The sequence below is a fragment of the Dermacentor andersoni genome, chromosome 3 (genome assembly GCF_023375885.2).
Source record: "Dermacentor andersoni chromosome 3, qqDerAnde1_hic_scaffold, whole genome shotgun sequence".
Taxonomy (NCBI): Eukaryota; Metazoa; Arthropoda; class Arachnida; order Ixodida; family Ixodidae; genus Dermacentor; species Dermacentor andersoni.
The window spans coordinates 129393588-129418193 of record NC_092816.1 but is presented as its reverse complement, the minus strand read 5'-3'; the positions used below and the strand labels follow the sequence as shown (position 1 = coordinate 129418193).

The 24606-nt window shown below is 45.4% G+C and overlaps 1 protein-coding gene across 1 annotated transcript; it reads left to right on the top strand.

Annotated features, from left to right (window-relative positions):
* Positions 1-1197: 1197 nt before the first annotated feature.
* On the top strand, positions 1198-23964 carry LOC126525239 (glutathione S-transferase 1-1-like). Its single transcript, XM_050173274.3, has 5 exons — positions 1198-1338; positions 8214-8272; positions 10564-10705; positions 19131-19301; positions 23697-23964. Exons 1-5 carry the CDS (start codon positions 1198-1200, stop codon positions 23832-23834), a joined length of 651 nt encoding a protein of 216 aa, XP_050029231.2. The 3' UTR covers positions 23835-23964.
* Positions 23965-24606: the final 642 nt, after the last annotated feature.

Here is a 24606-nt window from a genome sequence, read left to right as displayed (position 1 = left end):
TGATCAGTTCGTTACTATGGGCGGGATAAAAAGAAAGTCACGGTAGAGACATAATGCACCTGTGAAGTATTCATAGAGCAAGAACTTGCGGAAGTGTAGGTTATTAGGAGAGATAGGCGCCACCAAACTAGCCCTAAGAATGGACTGTTGTCCCACTTACTTTGTAACCCAAATATTCTTTTATGCATTGAATCACAAAAGCAACTGGAATGCCCAATAATTTCATTCCACACTTTGGGAAACATCTCGAACCTGCTGTCATCCTCGAAATTCATTTGCATTGGACATGTATTGCGTGCAAGCTCACAGGCTACAAATCATAAATTGCAGTGCGCCGGAAAGTCAGTAAATAAGTTAGTGAATTCTTGCTGATTTGTTGAATATGCGTCTTAATTTATCGTGCTAGTAATTTCACCTCTTTGAGTAATCCAGCTCAGAGACCAGAGTAATGCTACCTGGCACAGGCAATTTTCGAAAATGCCATAAAACTTAAAAATGATCACCCTGAACGTTCTGCATTTTCACTGTGCCAGGAGGGCTGTGTTTGAGCACTTCCCTGGTCTCGTTTACCATTTTCGTCGGCAGGTCTCGCCGGACGGTTAGCTTGGACATCAGCGTACCTATACCAGGTCCGTGTTTGTCAAACCGTAGACACAAACTATAACTTTTCGGGCCCCAGAGTGTTAAATCATGCAGACCATAGACTGGACATGACGTGGAGCCTGAACTGCGAAGGCTTTTTCCACTTCATTGTTATTCGAGACGTGCGCTAGGTTCTCCTTCTTTCCCTTTTTACGACGCCAGTGTTGCCGCCCAAGGGTGGAATGCTTTATTTTTTACCTAATCAACTCAATGACGCGGCTGAGGTCCCTCCCACATAGTGTTCTGCCAAACTGCACGGATGGCGTTATCTGTATTTTTCTGTACAACGCTAGAGCAGATTGATGTCCGCTATCAGACTGCAGACGTGACAAGCATATCAATGTGATGTTCTGTGCCCCATAGTCCAATTAGCAGAACTGCCATGAAAGCACATGCTGCCGATGCACTATATTACTTGCCTTCACGTGCTCAAGCCATTTCTGAATGTTTTTCACAGCCGTACGCTGGACACAAAAGCATTCACTTTCACAAGCACATTTTCGCTGTTAGCATTCCATTGCTGAAGGCACTTACGATAGTTCCAGTTCAACCAAGATGGTAATCGTCCTGTACAACGTTGTAGGAAGCCCACCATGCTTCTTTATTCGTTCCCTAGCTAAAGAAATTGGCCTCAATTTGACTCTTAATAATATCGACTTGAAGAGTGGCGATCATCTGACCAAGGAGTTCCAGAAGGTCCGTATAACAGAACGCTTTTTGTGGCTACCAGTTAAGCAAGCGTTGTAACAAATTGAAAAACGCGTGCAGCTGTGTTGGTATTGGTCACGTTGTAGTTAGTCAAATTGTGTCTAAAACCTACTAGAGTGCCCTAAATATTTATGGGGGGGGGGGGGGGGATAGTGTTCGCGTATGTGTACTTCAGATCAGAAGTTGATGCTATTTCCTAGCCGTAAAAGCCTGTAATTTTTTGTATCGTTAACAACTCTCCGACTTGCTGGTCTGTGGTCGCACTGCTAATATGTATGTTCCAGGATTGCGTGTAGGTTGTGAACTTGTCTCTTCCCCCTTGTTGAAAATGAGGTAGCTAATGAGGTGTTTGTAACTAGGCTCCTGCCTGGCGCGACTGCTTCTGTTTTGAAGTCTGGCCGTTATTGTTACGTTGTAAAATATGTTGATGAGGGACAAAAAGAAATGAAATCCCTGAAGCAGCAGCTACAAGTAAAAAGTGTTTTTGAGTTTGGTTAGCTAGGCTATTTGGGAGCATTGTTTAGGTAAAGGTTTGGCTGTTCGCAAACGTCAGCTAAAGAGTGAAACTAATTAAAACCACATAATGAAGTTTTAAAGCATTGTAAATGCAAGTCAATAACGAAATAAGAAAACTATATCAAAGCAAGTTCATGGGTCAGAGGGAAAACTGACAAAAGCAAAGAAATGTTAGGACAGTACGAGACCAGCCTGAACAAGTGATGGCAACATAGAAGAAATTTAACGTCTACGTATGCTACTGTTTTCTCCCATAGAACTGAGGAAATCACGCTCCACGACAAAATCGCATAGCGCCTTAAGAAATAAACACGATTTCTGAAGGTAACATCATGGTCCAGACACTTTTGAGCAAGAATGGGGCGCCATTTTATATAGAAACATCAGCTCCATGAACATGTCATTTACTCTCCTTGAAAAAAAATTCGTATAACCTTTGCCCACATCAACATATCGCGACCTCTTGGCAATTTACGACCGCGTATAATATCCCAGCTTATTGCAATTATAAAAAAACTTCCGGCAGACGCCCATCTCACAATCAATTGCACTGCTAACCACCAGGTCGCAGGATCCAATCCCGGCCGCGGTGGCCGCCTTTAGATGGGGCGAATTTCAAAAGCACCCGCGTGCTTAGCATTAGGTGCACGCGAAGTCTGCACGCGTCGCGTCAGTATATATGTTCCGCCAAGATTGTCTGAGCAGGTTAAAAAAATGTAGTTACGGAGTGTAACATTCCAAAACCACGATCTGAATATGAGGCATGCCGTCGCGTGGGGTTCCGGCAATCTGCATCTATTGGGGTTTTTCAACGTGTACCTAAATGTAAGTACACGGGTGTTTTCGCATTCTGCGCTCATTGAAATGCGGCTGCCGTGGCCGGGATTCGATCCCGCGACTTCGTGATTAGCAGCCCAACACCACAGCCACTAAGAAACCACGGCAAATTTCTTGCCGTTGAAGAACGGCATACTTGTACAGCCACTCTCGCATATCCAGTGAGTTTAGTTGGCACCAAGTAGGCTCATTGAAGAGCGGGGTTTGCCCAGTGGCCCAGCTCAGATGAAAGAGGTTTGTTGAAAAGCGAGACATACCCAGTGACGCAAGTTAGTGAGCCAAGATGGCGTGAATGTGATTTATTGGTGCGCGGCACGTGCGGATTGTAATACACACAGTCCCCAAGTTGGTCCTGCGATTGGTTTCAAACCGAGTTCACCCGACTCAGTTGCCCAATATTCCAGTCGTTAGCCCACGCACTACCTAGAGACGCAAGTTGACGGCAGAACAGCAAGATTCGGACATAGTCCGACAACGGAAAGTGCGTGAAGTGTACTAAGTAGGCTAATCGCATTAAAGCGTTTCAGCTGCAGGCATTCAACCTTTCAGCTATTGCAGGTTATAACGTGCAACAGTGCTACTTAGAAAAACGCCAGGTGAATGCCTGTTCACAAATTTCATTTCCAAGCAACTACGAAACCAAAAAGGTAAGAGCTTTTGCTAGCTTGCATACCGTTTTGCTCTTGGTATACATGTGTCCTCTTGGTCGTTAGTGCCAGCAATCGTTCCGTAGAAACGTGATGGCGGTTTATTCGCAGGTATTGACGATACGTTGGACATACTATGAAGTATATGTCGCCTCGCAGTCTCCACTGAGCATAATATAGGATGCTAAAGAAACACGCTAGAAAATAACCCATACGCACAAACCGTTTGAGTAAAACTATTGCACGATTCTCCGGCTAAAGGCTCCCGCAAATAATGAAAGTGATTGGCACGAACGTAAAACGATTAGCACAGCGGTGGCCAATTGCAAGGAGCATGGACGTAAGAAAATAGTTCGAATACGGGCACAGCAAAGCAGCTAAGACACTTTGCGTCTGCCGATGTGATCCGCGCGTAAACAACGTCGAGTGCTATGTCCAAAGGAACTGTATGCGGTTTAGCGTAAAAAAGCAATTCGAAGCTTTATTTCCAATTGTACGCGGAATGTCATCATCAATAAAGGCTGCTTTCCGCATTAGTGGCGCACAGCTAATCGAAGCGACTTGTGTGAGCTGGAGAAAATAAATCTCCAACCAAACGAATCGCCAGGCGAAATGTTGTCTTCCTTTTATTGCGACAGCAATTATACGGATGCGTACGTGCTTGGGCCCCAACACCAACGCTGGCATGGCCGGTTGATTTTTTTTTATTATTTTTTTGATGCCATTGCGCTGTCGAAACGAAGGCAACGTGCGCTTGAAGGAGTAATGGTGCGTATATAGCCTAGTAAATACTCATTTAAACTATTCAACGATTCAAGAGAGGGGAGGGAGGAGGTGAGTGGCCTGGTGTATTCACAAAGGAACACTACGGTTCTACTGCAACTGGTTCTTTCATCAGTCTCACCCTACGGACAGCGCCTTTACCACCTTCTTCCACGGGTGTTGCCTGCTTATTGTGGTAATAATATTCGTCCTAAAGAGTATACGGCCTAGGGGTGCGACTGGAGTGTTTAGTGTCACCTGCAATGAAAAGCGGACGCTGCATCAGACCGACAGTCCATCGAAGAAAAATAGGAAAGTGTGAATAGGTATTACGGCTACATTTGAATGGAAGGATGGGTTTGTGACCGAGTTGAGCGTTAGAACTACAGAAACACAGCAGGAAGTCTATCTTGCTTTTTGTATGTGTTTGTGTTCAGCATTTAGAGTTCTTTCATAGTAGTGTTGAACAAAGTCACTAATGAGGAGGCTATTCTTATGTTTATGCGCCATAACCGTTGGTCGCACACAATTCTATTTGGTGAAACCACTATCACGAAGGACTAGGTTTAAATTAGAGCAATATGGCTAAGAGTGGTTGAAGATGACGGTTTCACTTTGTTTTACTGTGGAACGTGTGGAACCAAGTCAACAGAAACGTTGTAGTTAGATTGTCCCTTAAATTAAGTGATCGGGTACATTTGAATATACCTAAGTGGGGAACCTGAACTGGCTTAACTACAGAATGCTTCGCTTCTAACAAAAAAAGCAATGTGCGCCAGTCCAATCATACATGACTTTCTGTCGCATGTCAAAGAGCAGTGCAGGTGCAGTGCTCGGGCTGTCCAGATAAAAATTGAAAGTCAATGTCATTGGACATGCGACATTTTTTCCCCGCGAAACGCCATCTGTAGGTTCCACTTGCTTCGTCAGCTCTGTATCCGTTCTTGATGCAATATGCGAATAATTTCTCCGCACGAATGACTATAATTCTGCTGTCAAATAATGCAGTGGCCCTACCGATATTGCTTTTTTGTTTTTGTGCTTCTATCATATACTTCAGCGCGTTTTACAGCTCATTGCATGACTCCATATTACATTATTTTCTTCACCATGTTCGCTCACATTTTCTCCGAGAACAACACGAAACTACCACATAACTGCAATGCCAGCTTGTTCTACAGTTGCATAATAGCGGTGGCGCATGCGCTACTCGATCAGTTTTTGCGTTATCTGGAAAACAAAGCCCAGCAATTATATAACCGACCTAGAGTCGTCTCAGGCCACTCTATTTTGGGCAATTACCTTTGTTCACATGCAACTTTGAATGTGGAACCAAGCCTGCGCGGTGTCTGTACTCCGTTGTTCTGAAACTAGAATCTCTTCTGCTTGGTGTTATATATTCGTACGTTTTGTGACAGCACAACTGCGGGAGCAGTTATAGCAGCAAAATGACGCTTCCTGGGCACATCCGTCCTTCTGTCTAGAATTTATTTTTTTCTTTCTTTCTTTTTGTTGCTGTTATACCAACACGCGCCGCGGTCGCGCAGTGGCTATGGCGTCCTGCAGCTAAACAGGAGGTCACGGGTTTCGACTCCCGATAGCGGTGGTCGTATTTGAATGAGGGCCGAATGCGAAATTGCTGGTATGCCTAGAATATAAGAAATGTTAAGTTACTCTGATAACCTTTGATTCAAAAGAATAAACAGATTCGAAGGCAGAATTTATGTTTGTTTCACTTCACCTCACGAAGAAATGTACCATGAAGATAGAGGAAGGATAGGGAAAATTATTCGTGTTTAATTTAAGTGAAGAAATAATAGGGCAAACAGAATTCGAATTTGCATGAAAAAGCAACTTCCCTATGGTGGGAGCGTAACCCACAGCGTTACGCATGCGGCGCTTTGCCAGTTACGATACTACGGCGGCAATGCGCCCGACCCTTTTGCTGTATATTTTTGTATGCGTACTAGATTAGCGATGCCAGGCAGCCAGCGCCATTTGCGCTTAAAGCAGAGGCATGGTATAGCCTTTCAACCACTGGCACCACGCAGTACGTGAGGTGAGGAGCAGGCGACTGGGCAATAAAGCCTCGCATATTGCCTAATGACGTCAAGCCTGCCAAATACGAGGCCCTCACTCTGCAGTGCAGGAGATGAATAAAGGAAGCCGAGGGGCTACAGTTTTTGTCACCCAGTTCAGTGCCTAAATTTTATATTGTTGCGACAGCACTTATATGGACACTCCAGGCGCATTGCGGCCGTCCTCGTCGCCGTGATCTTCCGTATAATGTTCAAGGGTGATAACACCGTCGCTGCGTTTCCTGTGCTGTACGTGTGAGTGAAAGCGGGCTAGTGGGGCCGACGACGCGTCTCAATCTCGCCCGCGCGAATGGAAAGAGAGCGGAAAGGAAGCCCGCCGTCTACCGTCGCGCGCGATCGGCACTCAACGTTGCGAGGCACCGGGAGGAGGGGAGAGGCGTTATAGCACGTCTGTAAAGCGCAAGATATACTCCGGCGTAACGCGCGCGCGCGGCCACGCGCGTCGCGGTTGCGACGTCGGTGAAAAACGCGCACTCTACAGTCCGACGTCACGGCGTAGCCGGCGTGCCCAGGCGCGCTTGGCGAACTCAACGCCGCCGGCGTGGAGATAGAGCATGTTCTATTTCACGCGGCTGACGCTAGACCAGAATGCACTGCGCGCTGTAGCGGCAGCGAGCAGGAGGCAGAATGGCGGCCTGCGGTTCGCGTATTGACAGTGCGGCTGTGGTTTTTTCAACATCCGTGTGGGATGACAGCGCGAGTGAAGACGCCTACTTGAAGCGATTTGCAACCTTCCATGTGTATACGATGTGAAACGCGTGGACTACCGCGACACAGAGCGGAAGAACAAGGCGTGGGAAGCTATACGAAAGCAGTGTGGTCTCGCCACAGGTAAGCTGCATTTCGCAGCTCCTGTACTAGCTGGTGGTAGTCGCCGAGTTGAGGACGCTTGTCGAATAGCTTTCGCATGTACATACATGGTCCGCTTCCGTTTTTGACGTTGCCGAAGTACTAGCAATATGAGTGCGATGTTCTAGCTGTCAGGCACGGCGGCCGCATTTCGATGGGGGCGAAATGCGAAAAACACCCATGTGCTTAGATATAGGTACACGTTAAAGAACCCGAGGTGGTCGAAATTTCCAGAGTCCTCCACTACGGTGTGCCTCATAATCAGAAAGTGGTTTTCGCACGTAAAACCCTATGTTTTCATTTTCTGGCTGTCAGGACAAGTTAACGCCATCCCGCAAAAGTTTTCGTTTTAGGCGCACAAACAGCGCGCGGAACGAGATGCGCGCGCGCTACCCGAACGGCGAGGGTATATGCAAGACACGCATGCGCCATGTAAACAGCTGTTCGCCGCGGCGGTGAAGTTGCGCTCCCGGACGCACAGATGGCGCCAGCCTCGAGCTGCTCGAGCTGCTCGCGCACGCCGAACTGTAGAGCAAGCAAATTTCTTGCACCCCTGGCGTCGCTAGCGCAGCGTATCCGACTTCGCCTGCCGCGGCCTGGCGCGCCGAGCACGCCGGACTATATCTTGGCCTTAACTGTGCATGTCGCGGCTGCGCAAAGTCGCGCGGCCCTACCTTGAGAGCGATCTGCTTGGGGGGCAGAGTCTAGGTGCGTCGGCGGCTCGTAGTTTTGTGCGTGCTGTGTGTTCTCGGCGCTTAGTTTGCGTTGAAGCGATAGGCAGCACGAAGGTCAATTCGCTCGCTGCTGCTACCGCGTTTCCTGACACCGCAGTTTTTACAGTGAGTGTCCATGGTCATCGAGTTTGATCTGTTCATGTTTGGTGTGCGTGCTGACACCATGCTTTTTAATTTAGTTAGCAATTAAGCGAAAGTTTACAACTTGATACAACCGACAAAAGTACTATTCTTACTTCGTATGGCTGTCTGCTAATTTGCTATCTTAATAAAGGCTTCTCCTTTCGGGCGAAACAGTGAATTTTTTGTTGACATTGTCGGCTAGAGCTCCTTGTTTAGCACATGGGGCTCCGGTAAAGCGTCTATAGCTGGTTCACGTGGATGGGATCGCTGCCCTAGCATTTCTCTCTTCTTTGCAGGTCAACCCCTTCCACAAGGTGCCCACGATTGACGATGACGGATTTGTGGTTTACGAAAGGTATGCGTCTGGCTATACAGTCGTTACCTTAAAGGGGCGCTGAACCACCTTTTGGGCTTGGTGAAATAAGAAGTCCTCGCTTAGCTTACGTTGCAGTAAACATCGCAGCCAAGTTTCGCTGTCGTACGCTGCGCGTGGAGCTCGCAAACAGATCGCGAAGTGCCCTTTTTTCTCAAACGCTCTTTTCAACAGAAGGCCCTGTCCTTACTCTGTTCTGGACGCTTGATTATGTCATCGGACGCTTCATTTTGTCACTCCCTTAGACGGCAACTATTGGCCGATAGATGACAAAAGCTTTGGTTGCCCACATCACGCAGATACCGCGGCTGCCACTGGCTAAGCGCACTGCGGCTCGCTGAAGACAACCATGTTTGGCTTATATCTAGCGCGCCGTAGGCACCAAAATTGGAAGTCGTGGCGTCTATATTAACATCCAAAACGAAATTTGAACTGCGTGCCAAGGTGACACCGAGTAGTGTTGTGGGCATGCCCCACAGCGGCGGAGCCTTTGCAGTGGATTGCATTGAAGTAGGAATGAGAGCACAGCGGAGGTCGTGTTTGACTGCCAATGAGTCTGCTTCCGCTGAACACATCAAAGTACATTTTGCGGCAAAGTATTTATGAAGGAGCCTATTTTCACTCCAAATGCCTTTCTCCACTTCAAAAAAAGTGATTCAGGGCGCCTTTAACATAATTTTTTCCTTCGCAAGACAGGAAGCCCATGCGTATTTTTAGCTGGGGTGGAATTATTATGCGCATAGAAAATTTGGCGCTTTCATGATAATTTGCGACGCTTGCGCCATAATAATTTTAAGGGGTGATTTTTTTTTTCTAAATAGATATTTTATATACAGTATCAAGCGCATAAGGCGGTTTGAACTGTTCGAGTATACTGCTAGTAGAAGCGTAGATTACTTGCAGTAAAAATCGTAATATGTAGCTTGCTAAGAAAACATTATTTGATTAACATTTAGTTATTTATTCGAGGTGCATGCTGGAATTATGTTGCTAAAGCCGAACCGCTGTGAAGTCATGTCCGCTCGGCATAGTTCCTATTAACAACCACTCCAGAGCGATCCGCCCTCGAGATCTCAGTGTTACATTTGTGGGCTTACTCTTATGGCCATGGACAAAATATACCCTGACAAAAGTGTTAATGCGAAATCGGAGAATAGAATAGAACGCTTTCTGGCGATACCGAGGAATGAGCGACGTAGACGGTTAGAAGAAGCAGCAGGGGAGCGGCGTGACCTGCATGGGCATGTGACTAGCGAAGTATCGATGCTTGAGTTAAAGTGTGGTGGCCTGCATACCATTGCAAAGTGCTGTCCGTCACACCGCTTTTTTCGCACGCCCATACAAGAAACGATCACGCTACTCAAGGGTAACACAAGGACTTGTTCGTTTCTCTATCACTTCTTTTCCTTTTCCTTTCTCCTAAACCCGCTCATTTACGCAAGTCAAAGTAGCAGCACACTGAAGGCGTGCCCACTCACCAATATTTTTATCGTGTCCGTCCCGCTGCAGGAGTGATTCTGTGGGTTCAAGTGCTGTCTAGATGAAACAGTAGCCCGAAAGATTAGTGGGCTTGGTCTTAACTGCAGCGTTCTTGTTCGTAGGTCTGATCTCCAGTATCAGTCGACACACACAGCAGTCCAGTGTTTCAAGTGTGATCTTACACAATTTGTGCCAGTGGCTTACATATTAACCACTGTGTGTCTTCTTGTGACAGAGAAAAGTATTACTTTGGCATACTTCTAATCTAACTTTAACCTATTGAATCTAGACCAAGCTTCCCAAAATCTTTCATCTACTAACACGCTGAGAGGCAAAAGAAACAAACAAACAAGATATAGTACAACTCTCGCATCAATTTTTTTTAAAAATAATTTTAAGCATCCCGAACGAAATTCCTCCAGCACTATCCTCCCTGTGTCCTTCATCTTTTCGGGGTGAGCAACGCGCGTTGCTTGGCGAGCTGAGCAGTCCACAAGCTATGATGTTATGCAAGCTATACGGCCTGTGAGCAAAGAAGTTTGAACCACTATGGACAAAGCAACAGGCTTCGCTATTTTAAAAAGGCGCCGTTAACATTCAATTGCCCGTAACATGTCAATAGTGCCCGCCGCTGGGAGTGTAGACTGATGAGAACGGGGCTTGACTAAGTGCACTCTGAATGTCGCGAAAGAAAGCGCGCGCAAAGCGAGACACGCACTATCCCCTGCCAAGCATCGCGTCAAGGGAGCGCCAGCGGCTGCACCATCGTGATTCGCTACGCTCTGTCTGCTCAGTAACGCCATCGCCTACTACCTGCTGCGCAAGTACGCTCCCGCGTGCGAGCTGTACCCGGACTGCCTCAAAACCCGGACCCGGATCGACCAGGTGCTGGCCGCAGTTTCCGGAAACATCCAACACCACGCAGAAGCTTTCTTTGTGAGTGTTCTATATCCGCTTAGTTCAGCGGGGTCTGCTTAGTTCAACCTGGACATATGCAAAACTTTTCTCTAAATTAATATTGTCGGTCTACTATGAAGGTTTAAGTGCGAAAAATAAAAAAAAAGACTCTCGCTTAAAATTTATTATGCCACACGCAAAATTGGAATGTCAAGATAAAGACGCTTGGGAGGCAGTTCTTGGCGTAAGTAAGAGGGTCTTTATGGTCACCTGAAAAAAAAGTAATACACGCAACGACCTGTATATTGCAACGCTTGTTGGAACAAAAAGTGTATGACGCAAGAAAGTTGCTGGTTGAAGTTTAATTCGGACATGTTTATCGTTTGTTTGAAGACCAGCGGAATGGTCAAGCAGTGCCGACAAAAGAGGAACGGCTAAAGATGAAAAATACCCTTGATCTCTATAAGGACTTATATTCTAGTCATACTATCGGAAGGAAAAGGAATTAGATGTTTAGGATAAATTATCAATTTTAATGGTTACGGAGTCCGCTGCTGAGCGGTGTCATCAGGTGTCAACAATCACTAAAAAACGCACGCTCTGTTGTTATCGGCAAGCTTGTTACATGCACATATTATGCAGTGTTTTACTAAAAGTTATGCCTGTGGTCCTCCATTACCAGTATCCTAATTCATTCTACACTAAGCAATCAATAACCTTAACGAGTGCCTTATCTGTGACTGTACTTGAACCATCCTCAATGATCTTGAGTTTCATTTGCCTAAACTGGTAACCCATAGCATCTACAAACCTCCTGCCAAGGTTCGAAAATAGAGCAGTCTTAACAGTTTCAACATTCAGCCTTCAGCACACCGAAAACTGGAGATTGCTTGGTAACCATCAAAAATTTGTTTCTTTTTAATAAACGCGCTGATATAGAAACACTACTCTATCAATTGTTGATAGACTGACATTTGTTGTTTGGTCGTAATTATAGCGAAGATATTTAAATTCCTGGCCGGAAAAATAGCCCTATTGGGCTAGTTTGTGTCCACAATCCGAAGTTGTATGAAATGAACTGTTGTAAAGGACTTCATGGTAATAAAAGAGATGACGATGATGAGGAAATTGTGCGACAGCTTTACGTGAGCAACAACAAAACGAGGCAGATCAGCTGGGAATGACCAAGAATGCCTCTTAGCCAACAAAAACGTTCGCGGGTACATAAATAATATATGCAAGAACGGACGCCCGGTAATGACGAAAATTGTGTGTCTTGAGTTCAATAGAATAAATACGGCGATGCATTTACTGCAAATGGTGCTTTGCAATTATTGAATGAATACAATGATAACTACTATACTATAACAAGGGTAATGAATTGAACACTGCGATATAGCTGGTCGTGTAAATAAGACAGCTAGATTTCTTGCAATTTGTATTATTTGCTTACTTCAGGTTTTTTAATCCATCCATCCATCCATCCATCCATCCATCCATCCATCCATCCATCCATCCATCCATCCATCCATCCATCCATCCATCCATCCGTCCGTCCGTCCGTCCATCCATCCATCCATCCATCCGTCCGTCCGTCCGTCCGTCCGTCCGTCCGTCCATCCATCCATCCATCCATCCATCCATCCATCCATCCATCCATCCATCCATCCATCCATCCATCCATCCATCCATCCATCCATCTACCCAATGACTCAAGCTGTTTACAGCATTGATCAGATTTCAGTGGGTTCCCAGTCACTATGGTGAGCATGGCAATGAACTGGCCGATGCCGAAGCGAAGTAGGTGCTGGAAGAGCCAGAGCCACTGCTTGCGATTCCTTTTTCAAGAGTGGACGCTAACTGTACTCTCTGAAGTGTCATCCGAACAGAGACAGGAATGGCCACAGTCGACCCCAAAAACTGGACCCTGCCATAAAATTTAGGCTGCCACCCAAAATTCAATGCAGCTGTGCCAGCCTCCAGCACATACTTAGGCTGGGGGTGGCGTTAACGTACGGGTACGTGCACCTCATGCGACGCACAGAGACACGAGACTGTGGACTGTGCAGTGTGAAAGAGACTCTAGGTGTTGTGCTGCGTAACTGCCCTCAGTACATGGAAGAGCGTCAAAAGTTTAATAGTGCCCTTACGCGCCTCGGAAGCCTACCTCTGTCGGAGGACGTTATTTTAGGCCCTTGGCCAGACGTTATATTGAGTTTTATGGCTATCCAGGCCTTACATCATTTTTTTAACGCACGGGCCTGGAATGCAGGCTTTACCTTGTCGAGAAATGTTACTATATGCTTTACATCTTTCCTCATCATCGTCACCCATTATTCGCCTTTTTGCACCCTTCTTCCTTTCTTTACCTCTTACGCTTCCCCCAACGCCGAGTAGCTGGCTAGAGGAATGTACCTCAGGCGGACCTCTCTGCATTTCGTATTATTAAACCTTTCTCCCTCCCATTAGGTTATGACCACTTCTTGGTGATGTCGTCCTGTCCTTCCATCGTTGTCATTCTAACTTTACCATCCGACTCTCGTCATGTCGTCGGGATCACGCCTTCTAGCCGCCCAAGGGACCACAGTTGCCTAATAGCTTGAGCTACTAGGTATGGGCTCGTGGTAGAGATGGCGTCGTGGTCATTGCTTTGTCGACATTGCAGCTTTGTCTTCCGACTCTCGCCATGCCTTCGTCATCACACCATTGTTCTCATACAGTCGCCATGTGATCATTGTCACACTGTCATAGTGAGGCCGTCCGCGTGATCCCATCGTTGTCACTCCAGTTTTTTTATTCGCCTTTTACATGGCGTCGTCTTCACGCCACCGCCGTCGATAGTCAACACTCTACGTTTTTGTCAGGTCATTGTCTTGATAGAGTACTCGTGCTGTCATTGTCCTCATATTGTTGTGGTGTCATCATTGCCGCTGCTTCGTCGTCGTTCAGCCGTCGTCATGCAGTTGTTGTCATACCGTCCACTTGATGCCTCGTGGTCATTTGATCGGCGTCATTCTAACTTCGTTATACTATTGTCGTTATGACTCGAGTGCGTCGAGCAGCCAGTTGAGCGGTAAATTTTGCGTTTATTAGCGGACTTTTTTCATGTTCGGAAAAACGTTTATCCAAGCGACGGCCAATGACATTAGGTTAGCTCTGCTTAGCTAATTGACATTTGAATATTTTTAATTCTTAGTGCATTATAGTTGGGACATACTACATAACTAGCAATTAAGTTATAATGCCCTTGCAAGACATGTCAAGGGAAAAGCGGCAGGAAAAGGTGCAATAACAGTCGATGTATTCAAATACGGAGCTGATATTATGGTTGAAAAGGGTTCGTCCCTTTATACGGAATGCCTCAAGTCTTTAAGTGTACCAGAAAGCTGGAAGAATGTCAAGGTTATACTAATCCATAAGAAGGAGAACACTAAAGAATCGAATAATTATACGTTTATTCTCTTCCTCTCGGTATTGTATAGGCTATTCACCAAGGTAATTCCCCACAGAATGAGGGCAGCACTTCAATCAACGAAGAGAACAGGCTGGCTTTATGAAGGGATATTGTGCAATGAATCCCATTCATGTAACAATTGAGGTAACTGTGAAATCTGCAGAGTGCAAAGAACTTCCCTATATGGCTTTCATAGGCTGTGAAAAGGCTTTTGATTCAATAGAACTAGCGGCAATCTGACGGTATTGCATAATAAAGGATTACGGGAGGTATAAGCGAATATTTTGAGAAATATATACAAAGATTTGACAGTTACGTTGGTTCTCCACAAGAAAAGTAGAACATTACCTACCAAGAAAGGGGACAGGCAAGAAGACACAATCTCTCCAATGCTACTCACTCCATGCATAAAAGTATTCAAGGTATTAGCCTGGGAAGACTTAGTAGTGAGGATCAATGGAGAATGACTAGACAACCTCCAGTTCGCAGATTATATTGCCTTGTTTAGCAACACTGGAGGTGAATTTCCACAAATGGTTGAGGACCTTAACCGAGAGATCGCAAGAGGGCGATCGTAGTTTAATATGCAGAAGACAGGTAATGTTCAATAGCTTAACAAGCTAACACATTTTCATGATCTGCATTCAGACTCTAGAATCTGTGCAGATAAGTTGTATATTCACCTGGGTCCATTATTCACCTGAGACCGTGACCATGAGAAGGAAATTTACAGAGTACAATTTTTCGTCAACGGCTTTTCCGCGGCTTTTCTTTCGAGGAATCCGTGTGGGTTTCCTTTGTAGCAATTGCTACGATTGGGTGGATGTCTCATTTTCTATTTATCAATTACGTCCCTCCAACTTGCGTGCTTCTGCAGAACTATTACGTCCGAATAAAGAGTATTAGACGGCATACGCCAGGTCTTACCACTTTATGAGTGGAAGCTTACCACTGTCGTTAAGAAGTTCACTACATTAGCAATAATGTAGTAAGTGCAGTGAACTTAGCGCGTTTCAGGACGAGTTCCTGGTTGAGGTGGACCTAATTTGCTGCTAATAACAGCTTGAGCAGAAAATTTGAAAAGAATTATTTGTTTATTATTATTTTTCATTAGTGCTTTGGGGGCAGCTTGAATTGTGAATTGGAATGCAGACAAAATTTAATGCACCCTGATTTCTTTCAATCTTGAAAGTCGGACCTAATTGGAAATGTTCATCACCCGCCATGGTTGCTTAGTGGCTATGGTGTTGGCCCGCTAAGCACGAGGTCATGGGATGAAATCTCGGCCACGGTAACCGCATTTGGATGGTCGGAAAATGCGAACCCACTCGTGTGCTTAGATTCAGGTGCACGGTAAGTTACTCCAGGTGGTCCAAACTAATCCCGAGTCGCCCACTACGATGTGCCTCATAATGAGATCGTTGTTTTGGCACGTAAAACCCCATGATTCATTCTTAAAAATATTTATCATCAAATTCCAACGGGAAATCCAGGTAGTATCAACACAAAGAGATTGCTGGGAGCGCAGCAAAGCTGGCCCCGCTATCATATCAAACCGAAACGCATCATGATGGCAAGCGTGAGGATGTTTGAAGCTGAACGTCTCAGGCAGTCGTGGGAGGTACTGATGCGTCCCACTTCTTTCAGCAATCATGTTCGGCTGTGCGATGTTATTCAAGCTTCTTAGGTGATATGCGTGATACCATTCAAACTTCATATGTGATATGCGTGCCACCATTCAAACTTCATACGTGATATATGTGATATCATTCTGACTTCATACGTAATATACGTGATGTCCTTAAAACTTCATACGTGATATACGTCATATCATTCGAACTTCAAGCCACACTTCTTTACGGGGCGCTGCCGTCTTACGCGCCGCAGGACGCGTGTGGTCCTGATAATTGCCTCGATTGAGTTTTCGAATTCGATGATGAATATTTCGAACTAGGCTCGCTTCAACTTTTCAAAATAATGTAGTTCTATGTCGTTATATGACTGCCTCCAACGTTGCCATTTAGGCAACTGCAAGCCAACTGCAAATAATGAATTTTTTATTGGTCTTGAGAAGCGCGCGTTAGTAATTGCAATGTATGTCCACCTGGCCTTGGAAATCATCTGCTAAAACGCAACGTTCGCTGCTTCATTTCTCATTTTTAAGATATCTTCATGTCTAAAAAGACGCCCTGCATAAGTGCTGCCTATGTCAGACCAATAGCCTTTTCAAAGTGCGACCACATACCACGCACAAAGTCCCACCAATTTTTCGCGTACCTGCATGAGTGAATTTCTCCATTGGCCACCACATCTATATTTTTCCCTGCATTTGAAATGGGTGCCCTGTTTATTTTTCGTTTAACGTAATGTAGTATGCAAAAACAAGATAAACTAAACCATCTAATTATTGAGCATAGGCGTATACGGCATCTTTTGTACCTCTGTGAATGTCGTAACAATGTTTGCTACTTAGAGAATGAACCATCTTTCGGGATGTGTATCACCGCTTTTGGACCATATTGCTAGCGTGAGAGATAAGCAGACGCCTGAAGATGTCATGAAGGGGTAAAGTATTGTAACTTCTAAAGCAATAATAACATGTATAAAGAAAGATCGCTATGTATCTAGACACATAGAATACTTCTTATGTGGTATGTCCTACAAACAAATACAGATGCCTAACTCTTGCACTCTGCTACTTCAGGACATTTCTTAAATGTCCCGAGTAACTGTCTACCTGACTTGCATTTATTCACAAATTTGAACAGAGTCGTTGTTTTTCCGATTTACATGATTAGCATTCACTTTCATGCCAGCTTAATGGCTCCTTAAGGAATCATTTTACAAGGATGGTACGCATGGATGTTGAAATACACCGAGTAACGCACACGAACAGCTACAAATTCTTTGTTGCATTTTTGACGAGCAGCCTTAAAATACTACCACAATATTTCTTTTCTTCTTTTCTGTATGGTGAAAGTGTAGGACCTCGCAATGGCGGAGATTTTTCTGTCAGCGCATCATTGCGTGGTCTTTGGGTACCACATTGGCAACACCATCATTTTTCCCTGAGACGAAGTTGGGAAAGCCTAAACGTTTATTTGAAGTGCAAACGCCTTTTAACGATCGGTGTTAAGTTTGAGCCCCTGCTAGATAAAGCCAATAATACGTGTTACATGAATGATCAGATGAATTATTACCTGATGCAGCTTGGTGAAAACTGCTAAAGCCAGACTAAAGACAAAAAGAAGCCAATCTCGACATTTTAATTATTTCTTGTGTTGCGAGTATTACCACACCCAATAAAATGCCAACTATTCTGCACATACCTCGTGCTCAAAAGTATGATCTCTCGAACAACGCTAAAGAAGTGACAGGCCTGCGCGGCACACCTAGCACAGTCAGAACGTAAACTGGAAGAACGACTCCTTAGGAGCTCCTTTTTCGGCAGCACGCACTAGAGGGTCTTCGCGGCGAAGTCTCCTTGCTTTGTTTTCACGAGAAGGATCAGAACTGCGCAGCCAGCGTCGACATCGAGCTACGACTTGTGCTTCTCTCTGGACAACGTTCGGCCGAGCCTTATGTAGCCTGGTTGTAGCCGCGCACGTAGCTCTACGATTGGCTTCTTCGTCAGCGGCTCGTGCCTTCCAAGGATGATGGATAAGTATAATGAAGAGCAAACACAGGTATTGGGACTACGCCATGCGCATGTCGCATACCTTGACTCGTGGCACGATATGATATTGATGATCATTATGAGATGTTGGCATCTCCTTTGATACAGGGCAATGAGAAATGGGGGCCTAGCCTGCTTGAGTTAACGAGCTCCAGCTAGATGCAACTGCTACATGACCGGCAGCTGGTGCAGCACAACGCAACTGCCATGCAAAGTTCGGATCTAACGATGCTACGCAATGCGCTTCTCACATCGCATGACACGACGCACGATATGATCCTTATGATAATGATGATGATGATTTATTGTAATCCTCTTTGAAACGGGGCGGTGGAAAACAGTCCCCTAGCCGGCTTGATCTATTTAGGTATGCTCTACAGTTTATCATTCTATTATTTTTTATATCTATCCTTAGTCTTTTTCCTGTCCAACCCAATCCATCCATTTCTTACCCAATCCCCAATAATGGGCAGGAGCCACATACTTTATAAGAAATGGTAACTTGTACCTCTACCTTTGCACAACTACATCGCGCGTCATCTAGTCTAATAAAATGTGACTGCAATGCAAAGTGTGCACGCATTATCGCTATGTGGCACGCATCTCACATCACGTCACAAGGGACACGATACGGTGCTAATGAAGATTATGATGATTATGATGATTTATTCGCATCCCCTTTGAAACGGGGAGGTGATAACAGTCACCATTAAGCATGCCATACAGGTTCCTTAATTCTAGAAATTTTTATACGTCTCCTTAATTTTCGTTTTCTTCCAGAAGGCAATCCGACCATTTCTTGCCCAATCCACCAGTGGGCACGAGCCTGGAATTAGCTGCGGCGGGCACAGGCGGCCGTGTTGGACAACATTTCCAACCAAAGCGTCTATTGGAATGAGCTAATACAGCTTACGCTGTAAAACATAAGCCTTCATATTGCTGTATTCAAACATGATCGCAGTTATTGGCACTTGGTTCTACGTCTTAATATAATAATTATGCGGTTAATATGCATAGAAGGTTTTAAAGAACGTTAGCTATTCCCGCGTGCTCGTTTTGATTTATTTGCTATGTCTCAACTTCGCTGGCACTTATTAGGTTGTTATCACCACTTTTTTTGACCTTACGTTGACGTATATGTGGGTAAATTCAGTTACTTGGACTCCATTTGCAAGTTTTCTGTGATCTGGTCCAATTGATATATGTTTTCTTTTTCTTTAGAATTAGTTCATAGTTCGACACAAGTTTCACGCTCATTCGCAGCTGTCTGATGCATATAGCCAAACGCTTCAGCTCCAGTGCGGATTATTATGCAAATGCCTCTTTCTGTGCAGCGTCCTCGTTTTCTTGACCGGTCAAAACCAGACGACGAGGATGTGCTTACCTTCGAGGGAAATGTCATCAAAGGCCTAGAGCACCTCATCGGCGAAGCAAAGTACGCTACTGGTGATCGATATACCATTGCTGATTTATGCCTCGTTGGTGAAATCCTTGTTGCTCTCGAGGTAAGTTTAATGAAACGCGAAGCTCAGTTACGCTTCATTGTTCTAATGCAAGTACGTCTGTTATCGGCGAGAAGAATAAGGGGATTCAAGGAACTCAATTCTTCGGTCATTACAATAATATGAAAAAAAGCCGATAATGAAGACGACCATCGGGCACATTACCGCATCAGCGTCGGGCTTTGTTGAAGTGAAACATTGGGACACCGTAAGAATAGTTAACACGCTGTTTCTGAAAATGGCTGTTTAGTCTATATTTAGAAGCGAAGGGTGGTAGTCTGATCGGCAATGTTCATGAAAGCTAGCGTGCATATAGTTGCACGTATATGCACATACGCTGCAATTGTTTTTTTTTTTTTTAATTTAAATGCAAAAATTATCAGAAAAAGTAAGTGAAACTGAACCAAGCAACATGTCCCAGGTGGGAGCCCAACCCACATCATCCACACGCGTGCGCTGTTTTACCAAATAAGGTACCACGGCAGCCAACCTGCTGTTTACTTTCCTAGGCAGTTATATATGTGTACAGGGTCAGCGTTGACAGTGATAGCGAGTTCCGCCTATGCCAGTTGCGCAGGCCGAATTACATTCCGTACACTTCGATATACCTGACGCTTGGTCCCAGTGACCCAGATAAGAAACGAATACAAGCTTCGTTCACAAAAGCGAAATGCATCGACCGTTGGTTACCTTGGGCTCCATAACACATTACTCAGAGACGCGACGCCGATATTGAAAGACGTTCAGCTCCGTAATGTCGTCATGCATATAAAGGAACGCGATTGGCTGCTGCATCTCCAATAATTCTCAGTTTCCCATTAGTGTGACTTCTACTTTTGTGCTATAATGTCACTGGCTGCAGCTTGCTGTCCCCACGTATTGGAAGAATGCACTTCCCTTGAGTCACAGGCCACAAATGCACTCTGTTACAGTGTTTGTATTCATGTCTGGTGACTAATTATGTTTTGGTGCAGTGTCAGACGAGGCTCGGTTGCGACTCGGCACGAAATTTTCAATAAATTTGTGGACCTTGTGTTGTTTGAGTCAACGAACACTTTACGGCGTCCCCTTACCGTGTCGCAAAATGGGGTCGAGTTACGTGTCTAATTTTTCAGGTACTAAGCAGCAGTACATGCCGCCCGTAGTTGCAGATAATTTTTGGTTTTAACACTTAATTCGTAATTGCGTGTTTTAAACTGAAAGTCTAAAAAAATGTGATGACGACTCACACAGGAAGTAGAATATTCTGAAATGAACGTTACGTCTGCCACATCGAAGTTGCACTTGTACGTACCGGTGAAGTAAAAATAGAGGAAATGATCCAGCAGCTTAAGAAGGCGTTTTCAGATGACTTAAAGAAAGGCTTCCTGATTCGGATAAGCAAACAACATGAAACCGATGCCAGAAGTGATGGCACGTCTCAATGCAAACATTTTTGGTGTGCTGGTGCACTGAATTTGTAGTACGTTTATTGAGAGGCTCGGGGAGACAAAGTGCTTTGAATACCATAGGCGGGAATTTTAGGTTATCTCTACAAACTACTTATAACGTCTGGAGGGACTGGTGGTTGCTGCACTCCCCGTTGGAAGCGGCAGGCCGTACTTAAAGGGAAGCTGAAACACTTTTCGAAAAAGAGTTCTGTGCGGCATCCTACAGTTTTGAGTCCCCTGAACACAAATATCTGGTTCAAAAAGGGCGGAAACAAACGCAAGCGGCTGTTTTTTCAAGAAAACGCGCACAGCGCCTCAGGGCCTCGCGCCAACGCCGCTGTTGCCCGTGATTGGTCGGGGCCGCTGTGACGTCATTCGTGGCAGTCGCCGGTCGGCGCCGCCGTTTCAGAGTGTAGCACGCTGTTCTGTTCTGGTTTCATAGCTGTGTTGTAAGCATTATGGAACGTTCTCGCTTTCTCGGACAGCTTGTATTTTCGCCGTACATGTTTGAACCGACAGCCGATACGGAAAACGATGGCGCAACGGCGGCAACGACGATGTTGAGTGTGCCAACAGCGAGAGCGATGTGTGCACCTTCTCGCGCGTTGCAAATCTTAGCTGGTACGTATGTTTTTTTTTTCGTGTAGCTGCACATTCCAATGACGGGTGAAAAAATGCGCTAATGTGTCACTGGGAACTTGCTGCTGGAAGAATGCCGAAGCACTAACTTCTCATTAGATTGTAAACACGGGTGCAGTTCCGCGATGTCAAGCACCTTGCCGCGGCTCTTCTAAAGTCCCGTGGTCTTTTGAGTGTTGATACACGATCGCGAACATAAGTGCCGCGTTTCAAAGCGCGCACATGCAGTTGCGGCGAGGTACAGTCATGGAAGTTGCTTATCATACACATCTAGAGATGGCCAGAGGTATCATATGTGCAATATTCATACTATGGTCCGACGACTTTGCGGTTATGGCTTGATCAAGAATCGGTATGCGTGCTCCATGCTAGTGTTGACATAAAGATATTAGGCAGTTTTAGCACCGCCGTGTGGCAAACACGATAACTGCATCCGTACGTCGAATGTCACTAGGCAAGCCTATACTCCATTTCATACCTCAGGTGCAACGCTGTGGAAGCTACGCACGAAGCCCGGTTACCAAAATTTATTACTGCGCGCGTTTCCGTCTATGCTTCAAAGCGTGCCAGCGGCGTTGGCTCGCGCGAGCATGCACGTGAAGCTGCCGCGACGGGCCGCTTCCCGAAAGAACAGTTTACGAAAATCGCAAAAGAAAACAAACGTGAGCGGCGGCGGTGGCAGATCTCTCGTAGCGTCGTTCAGTGAAGCGCAGGACGGAAAGAGCCATGCCAGCACATCGAGCACCCCGGTCCGGCAGCTCGGTCCCCGCGAATGACGTCACTCTCGCCGGTTCTCTCCTCTGGCAACCACCTCACCCGGCGCTCCGGGAAGCGATGGGGGCGTGTCCGCGGGGGTGATGTAGAAAGCGATTTCCGCCCCTTATATTAACAAAACGAAGAAAAAAATTTCGGATCCGTAAATTATTAGGTCTCTTCTTCCCAATCCCAGCAATTCATGGAAATTGAAAACCGTTTCAGCTTCCCTTTAACAACGTCCTGCACAACTGCGATGTGTTAACTAAGCGACGAGTGCAGAGTTAGTTACAAAGGTTGTCGTGATTCATTATCAGTTGTGAAATAGTCAAGAATCATAAATTTAAGTCTCTGAGTACAGCGGTTAGGTAGCGGGCCGCAGTGACGTAAAGTTATTACAACCTGTTTCTATTCCAGGGGTGTTATAACGTAAAGCTATTACAAGCTGTTTCTATTCTATGTCTTCAATCAACCCTCCACGATTGGTTGAACCTACTTCGGGCCACCCCTATTACCCTCGTCTGTCACGCGACGTCACGAAATCCGCCCAAACTCGCCATCTGATATGACATGTACAGAGTGCTTAAGTATGATTAGGCCAAACAAAGGGAAAATAAGTATTTCTTATTCTACACCTTCTTTTGCTATAACCTGATCGAGCTGTACATATTTCGCCTTTCTGTCGCAACGTCACAATATCGCTATAACCCACAAGGCAAAGTTGCGTGAAAGTATTAAAGATGCCGTAACTTGCTAACAAAACTGACATTTTTTCGCAATAGCTGGAGACTGAGACTGTCCGAAAGGAATAGGCATTGTTTGCCCATCGATAGCTCTGGCACTGGCTACTTAGAGTTGCCGAAGAGAACAGATATATTTGGCCATAATAAAGAGGTTTACGTGTCAGTATAACGTTGTCGAGATCTTTCAGCACGTATACGACATCGCTCTGATGAGCTGTTCTGCTCTTCTTCGCTGAGGATCAGTCTTAGCGACATTTTTAACTCTCCGTTGCATGCTGTCGCGATGTTCGATCAGCCGCCACAACCTAAGCAACGGGAAGCGGCAGGTCAATCCCAAACGCTGGCACCATCCTTCACATCCATCCGGTTATATACTATCACTGCTCTCTATCGGCCCCACCAAAGCACTCTCCGCTTTTGCGCACACCTCCTCTCTTGTTAGCCAACTAGATACGAAAAACCTCTCAAGGTAGTCGATGTTATTAGCTTTATAAGCGTACAAATGTACCATCCTATATATTATAGAGACGAGCGTTTGCTTGGGCGGCCCAAACAATGCCGTGAGTCACCACCCGTTGCTTGAGTGGGTGCTCACGTGAATTTGACGTATGAAGATTGGAGTAGAGACTGAAATAGCTTTCCGTTATATGGCTCCTAATCACGTTCAAGAGTAAAATGTGAAGGTAAAGTATTAAGCTTCGTTTACCGAATCTACGTCGATCTCTTCCCGTCGAAAGCATTGCGTTTTTCATAACAATTTCTACAGGCGTTTTGTTTGAACCACCGGGAGAGCAGCACCACATCAGGCTAATTTGTGGCATTATCTTTTACAGAACGGTTCTGTGGAGAAAAGTAATTTCCCCAAGCTGACTAGCTACTACGAGCGTGTCAAGGCTGCGCTGCCATACTTCGAGGAGATATACACACCGAACGTCGACGTCATCAAGCGCATGTGGAGTGAGCTAAAGTAAACATGAAGTGCGGCTGTGGGAGAAAAGCCTGGAATTGTTCCTTCTCAAAGGGCGAAGCAAAAGGACTCTGGCACAAAGTGTGCTTGAGTCTGAGTGCTGTAAGGGTTTTTGCATATTAAATGGTTAAACACGCTGCACATAGAGTTTCTTGATGTAATAAGCAATATTAGGAAGGACATGGAATAAGTTATTGTGTTTCTTGTTCTTACATTTGTTGCCGGTAGATCGTTTTTGTTGGCTCCAAACTAAGCATCAGACGGAGTTGAGCCTGCACGTACGGAACCCATCTCCGTTACAACTTTCCAAACAACGCACGCTTTCCCAGACAAATGTGCCAATTGGGTAATACTGAATCAACACTCTCGTTTACAGTAAAGCTTAGAGTTACTCTTTCGAGTAATTCTTATCTATACCTCAATCTACGCATTTTCCTACTGCGGATTGCACTTGAATTAGTGGCCGCAGCCAACATATTGTTGGAACTCGGATAAGAATTCTGAATTAATTTTTTCACTTTTTTGATAATCACCGCAATTCTGAATTTGACGTCACCAGTTGTGCATTCAACTTCTTTGACACCATCATCCTTCATCAGACTATTACAATCCCATTTTCCCTCGTCCTATGTGGAGCAGCAGGTCTGAGCACGCTTGCTCAGGGCGACCTCTCTATCTTAATTCAGATAAGCTCTCTATCTCTCTCTCTCTCTTTCTCTCTCTCTCTCTCTATTTGCGTGATTCTATCCATAACACGGTCGACTGTCTCAATAGCT

Bases quoted from the DNA above. Each gene is read 5' to 3' on its own strand.
- LOC126525239 (XM_050173274.3), top strand. From the start codon at position 1,198: ATGGTAATCGTCCTGTACAACGTTGTAGGAAGCCCACCATGCTTCTTT. The intron at 1,339-8,213 runs GTCCGTATAACA...TCTTCTTTGCAG, and splicing joins TGACCAAGGAGTTCCAGAAG to GTCAACCCCTTCCACAAGGT. The intron at 8,273-10,563 runs GTATGCGTCTGG...CTGTCTGCTCAG, and splicing joins GGATTTGTGGTTTACGAAAG to TAACGCCATCGCCTACTACC.